The sequence below is a fragment of the Hemitrygon akajei genome, chromosome 8, assembly GCF_048418815.1.
Source record: "Hemitrygon akajei chromosome 8, sHemAka1.3, whole genome shotgun sequence".
Classification (NCBI taxonomy): domain Eukaryota; kingdom Metazoa; phylum Chordata; class Chondrichthyes; order Myliobatiformes; family Dasyatidae; genus Hemitrygon; species Hemitrygon akajei.
In genome coordinates, this window is record NC_133131.1 from 138,054,647 (window position 1) to 138,066,196 (window position 11,550).

General features: G+C 40.4%; 1 protein-coding gene across 1 annotated transcript in view; it reads left to right on the plus strand.

Annotated features, from left to right (window-relative positions):
• Nucleotides 1-7,945, plus strand: part of LOC140732300 (patched domain-containing protein 3-like) — a 54,469-nt gene extending 46,524 nt beyond the window's left edge. Inside the window, exon 4 of the mRNA XM_073054722.1 lies at nt 516-7,945. Within this exon, the coding sequence (XP_072910823.1) occupies nt 516-2,200 (1,685 nt within the window). The 3' untranslated portion in view covers nt 2,201-7,945. The remainder of the gene's footprint in view (nt 1-515) is intronic.
• The last annotated feature ends 3,605 nt before the right edge of the window (nt 7,946-11,550 follow it).

The following is an 11,550-nucleotide window of genomic DNA, read 5'->3' on the forward strand; positions in this document are numbered from 1 at the left end:
CTACACTAGCAAATACTGTTTTCCAATCAACGTTTGAAAGTTCCTGTATAACATTATCAAAATCAGCCGTGCTGCAGTTGAGGACTTGTAGATAAGTGCTATCCATAACCCAGTTAGAACAGATAGGTACTTGACAGTCAGCAGGCACACAGTGAGCCAAAGATCCTGTTTCTGTAGTGTCTGGCTGTATGGCCTACAATGGTTCCTTCAATACATTACTTTCTGATTAAATGCAGCACCATGTTTGTTTACCAGAAAAATATTGCAGAGTAATCCTGTGGCCTGGAAGAAGTTTAGTAAGTGCACTTGGTGGTATCTTGTCTGCATCTTGTTACAATAATATGGTTTCTAATTTCTATTGTATGCCTGTAATGTATTTGACAAGCCCTATCAACAAATATTACATGTTATTCCAGTAACAATGACAATACAATGTGCAATTTTATTCACTTTAAATTGAGGTATTTCACTGGTATTAAGTGTCAAACTAATTCATCATATTTTCACATCTCCAGGTATCGGTGTGGACGACATGTTTGTTATGCTTTCAAGCTGGCAAAAGACAAAAGTTGAAGATAAAGTTGAAAAACGTTTGGCAGACACGTATGCTGATGCAGCTGTTTCCATCACAATCACCACATTGACTGATGTTTTAGCCTTTTATATTGGCATCATGACACCTTTTCGATCTGTGCAATCATTTTGTGTTTACACTGGTACAACAGTTCTGTTCTGCTTTATTTATAACATTACATTTTTTGGAGCTGTTCTTGCACTGAATGGGAGAAGGGAAGCCAGTAACAGGCACTGGCTGACATTCAGAAAGGTTGACAAAGATCCTAAACCAGGAGGATCTACACTGACCACCATGTGTTGTGTAGGTGGGGCTTATGATCCGAAAACAGGTACCGAATCAGAGCATCCAATCTACTACTTCATGAAGGAATATTACGGTCCATTCCTCACCAATGGATGGACCAAGGCAGCTGTGGTTTTCCTGTATTTAGGATATTTAGCTGCCAGTATTTATGGCTGTTTACAGATCAAGGAAGGAATTGATCTCAGAAATCTGGCCGTTGATGATTCATACGTGATTCCGTTCTATGATGCACAAAGAGATTTTTTCTCAGAGTATGGACCACGAGTCATGGTCACTGTCACTGAATCTGTAGATTATTGGAATCCCACTGTGCGGAGTGATATTGAAACCTGTATGGAGAGATTTGAAAACCTCTCATATGTAGATCGGGAACTGTCAGAGTCCTGGCTTCGTATCTACGTTAGTGCAAGTAACAGTATAGATATAAACAAGCAAGATATATTCATGACAAACTTAGCAACATTCCTTCAGTACGTCCCTGCATTCAAACAAGATATTGACTTTTCAGAAAATAATAAGAGCATTATTGCTTCACGTTTTTTCATTCAAACCATGAATGTCAATAGTTCAGTTGCTGAAAAAAACGTACTGACTGAATTAAGAGATCTGGCAAAGAAATGTAGAATTCCCTTGCTGGTATATCACTCTGCATTTATCTATTTTGATCAATATCTTGTTATAGTAACCAACACAATACAGAATGTAGTTGTGGCTGCTCTTGCGATGCTTCTTATTGCTTTATTGTTAATACCTAATCCGGTCTGTTCTCTGTGGGTCACACTTGCAACGGCATCGGTTTTAGTGGGTGTAGCTGGGTTCATGGCTTTTTGGGGTGTCAATTTAGATTCCATATCGATGATTAATCTGGTCATCTGCATCGGCTTTTCAGTGGATTTTTCAGCTCACATTTCCTATGCATTTGTTTCAAGTGGCAAAAGCAGTTACAATGAACGAGCTATCGATGCATTGTATGCTCTTGGGTATCCCATTATCCAGGGAGCAGTTTCAACCATTCTGGGTGTGGTTGTGCTGGCTGCTGCAGGAAGTTACATCTTCAGGACATTTTTTAAAATCATGTTTCTTGTCATATCTTATGGGGCAGTTCATGGTCTTGTATTCCTGCCTGTGTTTCTAACTTTCTGTGGAAATAATGCAAAGACAGACAAGGACGTAAGTGCATTCCTAGCAAAGTCAAATAAACAGACATTCAATCTGCATTCAAATCCAAAAGAAAACATTCCCAAAATAGAAGGCAACTCTTCAGGAACATTTCATTCAGTCAATGAAAGTATGGAGCCCAGTGAAATAACACTTCTATAAATACATTGCATGGACTGTCCATGATGGTGTATTTTAATTTATTTTATAGTTTTGTTCATTACTTGAACAGATTTAGGGTTTTTTTTTGTTTCTCTGCTTGAAGAAGTGAAGGAAAACAGACAATTTCTATTTATTAGTCCAACAGTGGATTCCGGTTCAATGGGCCATCAGTTAATCAGGGAGCAGCTGCTTATTTGGGAAAACTCTTAAAGAACAAAAAGAAATCGAGAAAATAGCCAGGATTTGTTTTGTTTATTTGGGATACTATGCAGCTTGATTGAGGCAGGAGACTGTTCCTGAACATTTTCTAACTAGCGTCAGTTGCGTGCTCATTGTATGGCTAATAGACATCACACCCTGCTTAGAGTGAAGCTTTTAAATAGCATCAGTTTCTTGTTTGTGTTCAAAAGGTAGTAATTTTTGTCACTGGTAGTTGTCAAGTAATAAAGGGTAGGACTGATTTGCCCACTGTGGTTTCAAGCATTCAGGCTTGAAGATAGCAGAAATGGCTGGGTGTGAAAATGAAGCAAATTCACTACTTCAAGTTAGGAACAACAAAGAATATAAAGGCATCAACAATCATCTTGAATGTTACAATGAAATGTAATATTTGCAGGATGCAATTGTTGAGTGTACTGTCTGCACTAGGTATTTGATTGATTTTGTTCATTAGATTTGTTTTTATAAGACTGTTTAATGTCTTTTTCACAGTTAATGGATAAATATGATAGCTCTAATACACATTTTTTCAGGTATTTACAGGTTAGGAATTTTTTACGTGATTTTTTACCAAATTACCCCTTGGCCTGCTCTTTAAATTTGGCTTGTGTTATTTTTCAGTTTAAACCTTTTCAAAAATGATTAATAGCTATCATTTATAAACAGTTAATGAATGCTCATATGTCGCCTAATGATAGGGTTCAACGCACCTGGGAGGTAGAACTTCAACACTCACTCTCAGATAACCAATGGAGTAAAATTTATTATTTAGTCAATAATTCATCTATCTGCACACACCATATTTTAATTCAGTTTAAGATAGTACATGGGGCCCATAGGTCCAAAGATAAATTGGTGCATATTTTTCCTACTACAAGCCCTATTTGTGACAGATGTAATGCAAAAGTGGCTACTCTAACCCATATGTTTTGGTCATGTGTAAGTTTAAATAATTTTTGGAGGGATGTGTTTGGAATATTATCTAAAGTTATAGATATCGATGTTCAACCTAACCCACACAGCAATTTTTGGGATTTTTCCAGAGGAAGCAAGCAAAGTGTCTGCTTCTGCCCAACATGTGATAGCTTTTTCAACTTTACTGGCTAGGAGAGCTATTTTGCTACACTGGAAAGAATCTAATCTGCCTACTGTTTTCTATTGGCTCTCTTCCATTATGTCATGTCTAAGTTTGGAGCAAATTAGAAGCCAGACATTTGATACATCCTTTGATTTTGAACATCTGGTGACCCTTTATTCAATATTTTCACATGATTTAATTTATCATTATTTATTTATTTTTCTTTATTCTCTTTGGGGAAAATCCTTATCCATGAAGGTTCGGAGATAACTGGAAGGATGTGTTTTTTTTCTGTCTTTTTTAAAATTTTATCCTCAATTAGTCTGCCTAATCTTTCTTTTTCTTTCCTTTTTTTCCTTTTTTTTTGTTTCAGTTTAGTTAGTGTTTTTTTTCTTTATCAATAAAATTTCTAATCTTTTTTTATGATTGCTATGAGGAATTGTATTTTCTTTTTGACCATTGTATATATAACAGCATAATATATTACCTATTTGATTTTGACATTATATACTTTGTTTTTACTATTGCTGTTTATATGTCTTTTATATTATCCACTTGTTAAACTCCTCTTTCGATTTGTATATTTTTTATTTGAAAATCAATAAAAAAGATTGAAAAATGATTTTGTTAATTTACGGTCAACCTAAAGAGCATGACAGTGTACAATGAATTAATTATTCCATCGATAACTATTAGAAACTAATACAGAATTTTATAGTACTGGTTTATATTAGTTTGTTTTAATATTTTGTTTTATATGCTAATTTTATAGCATTGATAGTGTTCTCATTTGTTCTGTATTTCATTTACGTACATAATTTGTTACTCAGTTAAATAGGAGTTTGTCTTTTTATACCCTTTTAACTACTGTATTGGTCTAATTGGGGGAGCTGCTTAATTAGACTACTCCCAATTAATGTCCCAATTAATTGAAATCCACTGTACTTCTATTCAGTTGAGAAGTAGGGCATGCACAGTGATAAGAGCTGGTGTTAAGCCAGAGAAATGGAAAATGTCCAGAATCAAGTAGTGACAGACTGAAAAGCTCAGTTGGATAGTGCCACATAAAAGGCTGGTGCATAACTTATACTTGCGGGTTACTGGAAAAAGTGTGTTGGCATGAATTAAAAATAGGCTGTTACATGTTAAGCAAAGAGAATCAGAAGCAGGTTTAATATCACTAGTATATTAAATTTGTGAATTACAGTAAATATAAATGTGCAAATATATATATATAATAGTTAAATAGGTAAAAGTAGTGAGGTCCTGCTGAATGGTCTCAGCCTGAAATGTCAGCTTCCCTTTTCCAGAGGTGCTGCCTGGCTGACTGAGTTCCTCCAGCATTTTGTGTGTTACTGAGGAAGTGTTCATGAGTTCAATGACCATTCAGATTAAGTGTGTGCCTTCATGCTCTTATGTACCTCCTCCTTGATGGCAATGAAAACAGGCCATGTCCTGGGTGATTGGGATTCTTAATGATGGATAGAGGCATCGATACTTGAAGATGTCCTGGATGCTACAGAGACTGCTGCCCATGCTGCCCAGAGACTTGACTGAGTTCATAAATTGCTGCAGCTGCTTTATCCCATGCAATAGCCACTCCCCCTCCCCCACCAGACATTGATACCACTAGTTACAATGCTCTCCATGGTACATCTGTAGAAATTTGCAAGTGCCTGTGACATACCAAATCGCCTCAAAAACCTAATGGAATATAGTTACTATCGTACCACCTTTTATCTGCATTTGATATGTTGGGCCCAGGATGTTAGCACCCAAGGACGTAGAACAGTACGGCAAAAGGAAGAGGCCCTTCAGCCCATTATGTTGTATCTCGCACTGCTTTCTGTAGTCAGAAGTTCCCACCTGCTTCAAAAGGGCAACTATCATACCAGTGTCCAGGAAGAGCAGGGTGAGTTGCCTCAACAACTACCACCCAGTGGCACTCATGTTTACTGTGATGAAATTCTTTGAGAGGTTGGTCATGGCTAGAATCAACTCCTGCCTCAGCAAGAAACTGGACCCACTGCAAATTGCCTATCACAGAATAGGTCTAAAGCAGATGCAATCTCACTGGTTCTCCACTTGGCCTTGGGTCACCTGGACAACAGTAACACCTATGTCAGGCTGCTATTTGACTACAGCTCAGTGTTCAACACCATCATGCCCTCAATTCTAATCAACAAGCTCCAAAATCAGCCTCTGCAACAGGATCCTTGACTTCTCACAGGGAGACTACAGTCTATGTGAATCTGGAATAACATATCCTTCTCGCTAACCATCTGATGCATCACAATGCATGCTTAGCCCACTGCTCTACTCTCTCTACACCCATGATTGTGTAGCTGAGTACAGTTCAAATGCCATCTATAAATTTGCTGATGACACTATTGTTGGCAGATATTCAGATGGTGATGAGGTGGTGTACAGGAGCGAGGTAGATGAGTGGTTGAGTGGTATTGAAGCAATAACGTTGCACTCAGTGTCAGTAGGACCAAGGATCTGATGGTGGACTCTTAGGAAGGTAAAGTCAAGGGAATACACATCAGTCCTCATCAAGGGATCTAAATTTGAAAGGGTGAGCAGTTGCAAGTTCCTGGGTGTCAACATTTATGAAGATCTATCCTGATGGAATGGATATTGATAGAACTACAAAGAGAGCATGACAGTGTCTATATTTCATTATGAGTTTGGGGAGATTTGGTATGTCACCCAAGACATTCACAAATTCCTACAGATATATTGTGGAAACATTCTAACTGATTGCACCACCACACCGACCTTTCTACCCACATAAATGGATCCCTTTTTTCTGTATTGGACTGGTATCCTTCTATGATTTCTCTACTTGTCTAAGTGTCTCTTAAATTTAAGTACTGTATCTGCTTCCGCCACATCCTCAAAGAGTTCCAGATATCAACCATAAGTTGTTGGCAAGACTACATTTGGAATATTGTGTACAACTAACAAAGGGAAGATGTCATTAAGCTGGAAAGGGGTCATGGTTCATGAAGAGGTTACTGGAACTGGAGGGCTTCAGTTATATGGATAGACTAGGACCTTTCTTCTTGGAGTACAGGAGTTGAGGAATTACATTACAGAGACATGTAAAATCATGAAGGGAGTAGATGATGATGGTCATATTCCTTTTTCCCCACAGTAGGGAAAGTTAAAACTAGAGGAGAGGACATTAATTTTAGGTGAGGTGGGTAAGATTATAAGGAAACCTGCAAAAAAACTTTTCACGCAGCGGGTTGAAGGAGCTACCAAAGGAAGCTGCAGAGGTGGGTACAACTATTGATCGACGCTAGAAAACGTTTAGAGCATGGTTCCCAATCTAGTGTCCATAGGTCCCTTGCTTAACGTCCATGGCTTAAAAAAAATTTGGAAGCCCCTGGTTTAAAGGGTTATGGACCAAACATAGATTGGAGTAACTTGGGTTGACATCTTGGTCAGCATGAGTTGTGTTGAAGAGCCTGTTTCCATACTGTATATTTCTATGAATATTTGTAAATTTGCTGATGATATGACAATTAAAAAAAGCATGTTGTGTCAAAGATGTGGTCATTCTATTGTAATTGACATTCTGATTATATCCCATTGAAATGATATAGGTTAAAAACAATAGGTAAATGTTCCTGTTAGGTCGGGCAGCATCCATGGAAACAAACAGTCAATGTTAAGGGCCGAGAACCATCGTCAGGACCCTTTCAGTCCTGACGAAGGGTCTCGGCCCAAAACATTGACTGTTTGTTTCCATGGATGTTGCCGGACCTGCTGAGTTCCTCCAGCTTGTTGTACGTGTTGCCTTGACCCCAGCATCTGCAGTGTACTTAGTGTTTAATGTTCCTGTTACTAGCACATTGTTACAGGAACCTGATGCATAGGTTCATGACATCTGCTTTATCCCTTAATCTTCCAGTTAGTTGTATATTCATGGAGCCATCCTTCAACACTGTAACAAAAGAGATATATTTTGAGTGCCTGGAGTTTGTGCTAACGTTTTTGGAATGGACACCAGTATTAAATATTCAAATTGGGATCTGCTAGTTAAGTAGGTGATTATAGTAATTGAAACTGTACTTAATTGTTAATTATCTTTGTTACCTTTGTGCTGTTGTCTTTGAGTGAGATTTGTCTGGATTGTCCCTCCTGGAGATTTGCTGTGTGAATACAGACTTTTATATTTCCAGGTACAGCTTCTGAGTGGCTCAGTTTTAGTTACAAAATCATAAATAATGAGGGTCTCAGTATTGATCCCTACAGTACTTTCACCACTCACTATTGGAATTGGCTTTACCCTAATAGTGTTCTTTCTTCTATAATGTTGTATAATTTAGAGTATTTTCTTGTGAATATTGTGACATATGCTATGAATTGTAATGTGCTAAGTTTATCATTGCACCTGTGCATACATGTATATGGAAATAAACTGAATTTTAACTTTGGCCAGAGTTCCAATCTGAAAACTATCCTTTCATCATCATCTACCTCCTAATACCAAACCAATTTTGGATCTAATTAGACAGCTCACCTTGAATCTTTAACTTTGTGCATCCTAACATGGGGGACTTTGCCATATCTATTTTTTTTGAAGAGGTAACATAGAGAATAGATGCCTTTTGTCAGTATGGACTTTCTCAAGACCTTTGACAAGATCCTGTGTAGCAGGTGAGTCTGGAAAGTTAGAGCACAAGGAGTCCAAAGCTAGCTAACTGGATTTATAATTGGCTCAATGATAAGAAGCAGAGAGATGGTGAATTCTCAAACTTCCAGTAATGCCTCCCCCCCCCACCCCTTCACCATTTCCCATCCCCTTTTCCCTCTCTCAGTTTATCTCCTTGACCATCACCTCCCTCTCGTGCTCCTCTTTCCCCCTCCCCCCTTTTTTCTTTCTTGGCCTTATGTTTCCTTCACCAATCAACTTCCTAGCTCTTTGCTTCATCCCTCCCCCTCCAAGTTTCACTTATCGCCTGTTTTATCTCTCCCCTCCCCCAGCTTTCAAATCTACCCCTCAGCTTTTTTTCTCCAGTCCTGCCGAAGGGTTTCAGCCTGAAACGTCAACTGTTTTTCTTCCATAGATACTGCCTGGCCTGCTGAGTTCCTCCAGCATTTTCTGTGTGTGGCTAGGATTGCCAGCATCTTCAGATGTTCTTTTGTTTGAGATGGTGGATTGTTGTTTCTCAGACTAGAGGCCTGTGATTAACGGAATAAGTGGATTGTTGATTATTTATGAAATACTCTGGTTCCGTCAGCTGTCTAAGTCCAGGGAAGACCATCTCCAGCCTCAGCCAAACATGAGATTGAGGTGTGAGCCCACCCCAGAACCCCGTTTGTGTGGATGCTGCGTGATTTGTTGCCTTGTTACAAATTAAGTACCACAGTACACCACATACAATTAAAAGATTTAGCTTTATAATTCTTAATTTGACTAAAGGTTAATAAAGAAAGAATTTTTTTTTAAATGAGAGTAAAGGGCCCATTTTAATGGAACAGTCTAACGTGCATAAATTGAAGCTCTCAGTTTCCCCATTGCCGATCCTCATCTGATCTCACCCTGGGCTTCGTCAAATCATGGCCCTGCTCCTGGTCAAATCCTATGACCTCTTCTCTCTTCATCTCTGCTCGAACAAAAGCTTCAAGCTCAACCTTAGTGTCCCTTACCAGAGAAACATCCCCTTAATCCAGCCATTTTAATTCAGTAGGACACAATTTTCCTATCTCTTATCGTCAACAGTAACCCAAACAAGCAGCTTGCACAGAACAACATAACAGTAACAAATTTGAACCAGGGCATTACACTTTCTTTTACTCCCCCCCCCCAAATAGTCTTCATGACTTTGAAATAATTTGTCATCCGGTCATTAATAACACTGTATTCAAAGGAATTTTATGACATCAGAACCTCCAATCCATTTGTAAAGAGTAGTGCCAGATCTCATTGGGGGATAGCCATAGCACTCTGTTCCCCTGAAGTTACATAAACCAGCCTATCTGGGGGTCTCCTGATTCTCAGACCTCCCTCATCTACTACTTCAGATTCCAACACTCCTTGGGATATGATGAGGCCTCACTCGTGCCCTCCTGCAACTTGGATCCCTCCGCCACTTGGCTGAGCCCTGCATCATCCCCTTCACAGTCCCTCTGAAACCCAGCCTGTCCACAGATAGTCCCTCCAATTTCACCTGCCACAATGTGAGAAGGGCTGGGAATCTTCCTCAATCAATGGGAAGTTGGCAAAATGCAGTATATACCACACCCCCATTTTCTCATTCTCTGAATCTGTATCCTATTCAGGGGCGGAGTCAGGTCTAATCTTTTCTGCTGTTGGCCCTTCAGTCTCTCTGCATCGCCGTAGAGTCCTCTTACTAGGTGTAGTATCTAGGTCGGACTCTAGGTCAACTTGCACCTCTTGTCCCAGAGGTAGAACCTGGTTCCGAAGGAGAAACTCAGCAGGTCCATTCCTATCCTCTGGTTTCACCCAGAAAACTGGTACGTTTGGTATCTAACTCTCCACTACATAGGGCGTAGCCACCCAGCAGTCAGCCAACTTGTACTTCCCAGGTAGCACAAATCCCTTATGAGGACTCGATCTCCCAGCTTAAGTTATGAGAACGTAATCTTTTGATCATAGCTCCTCTTATTTCCTTGATTCTGCTTGGCAGGTGTGTTCTCAGCCAATTTATAAGCCTTTTTCAGGTCCCTTCTCATATCAGACATATACTTTAGATAAGTCTTCGGTGGTGGATCTTCCTCACCAGACTCAAAACAAAGGTTGATGAGCAACCTCGCCTCGTACCTCAAAACATCAGATAATATGGCGAGTACCCATTAGCTTCATTTTGTAGACAGTTGTAGCAGTGGACCAGACATCCAGTATATCGACTCCACTTGTTCTTCTTGCTGATTTTCAAGGTTCTGAGCATATCTGGCAAAGTCTGATAAAACCTCTGTGGGTGATAAGGCATGGTCCTCGACTTCTCGACTCCAAGCTTGCCCAGTAACTCATGTATGAGCCTACTCTTGAATCCTGTCCTTCATCACTATGTATTCGCCTGGGGAGGCCATAATAAATGAAATACTTCTCCCCTAACACCAACAAGGAACACCATTTGATCATTGTAGCGGCCATTGTCGGAATGGAGTGAGGCAGAGTGGATTGACTTTGGCTCAATCAGGCAGAGGTGAGGTTTGAACGGGGCACGACTGCGCAAGCGAGTGAAAGTCAGCCTGTGAGGCAGCGGGAGAATTTTAAAAGCGAGCAGATGCTGAGTACGAGCTTCACTCCAGCTGAGGTAACACCTGGTAAACTCCTTTAATTAATCTAATTAGATTAGGATTAGGTAATAGAGGCAGCAGTTAGGGCAGTTGAGTGCTCCGTTTGCAGTAAGTGGGAAGTCAGGGCGAGCACAGCTGTCCCTGATGACTACACCTGCAAAAGGTGCATCCAGCTGCAGCTCCTGACAAACCGTGTTAGGGAACTGGAGCTGGAGCTGGATGAACTTCGGATCATTCGGGAGGCAGAGGAAGAAATAAACAGGAGTTTCAGGGAGATAGTCACCCCTAGGAGTCAGGAGACAGGTAGTTGGGTGACTGTCAGGAGAGGGAAGGGGAGCAGACAGGAAGAGCAGAGCACCCCTGAGGCCATTCCCATCAACAATAAGTATACCGTGTTGGATACTGTTGATGGGGACGACCTACCAGTGACAAGTAGCAGTGGTTGCGTCTCTGGCACCGAGACTGGACCCTCAGCTCAGAAGAGAAGGAGGGAAAAGAGGAGAGCAGTAGTGATAGGGGATTCGATAGTTAGGGGGACAGATAGGAGGTTCTGTGGAAGAGATCGAGAATCCCGGATGGTTTGTTGCCTCCCTGGTGCCAGGGTCCACGATATTTCGGATTGAGTTCTCAGTATTCTCAAGAGGGAGGGTGAGCAGCCAGATGTCGTGGTCCATGTAGGGACCAATGATGTGGGTAGGAAGAGTGAGGAGGTCCTGAAAGGTGAGTTTAGGGAGCTAGGTGCCAAGTTAAAAGACAGGACCTCCAGGATAACAAT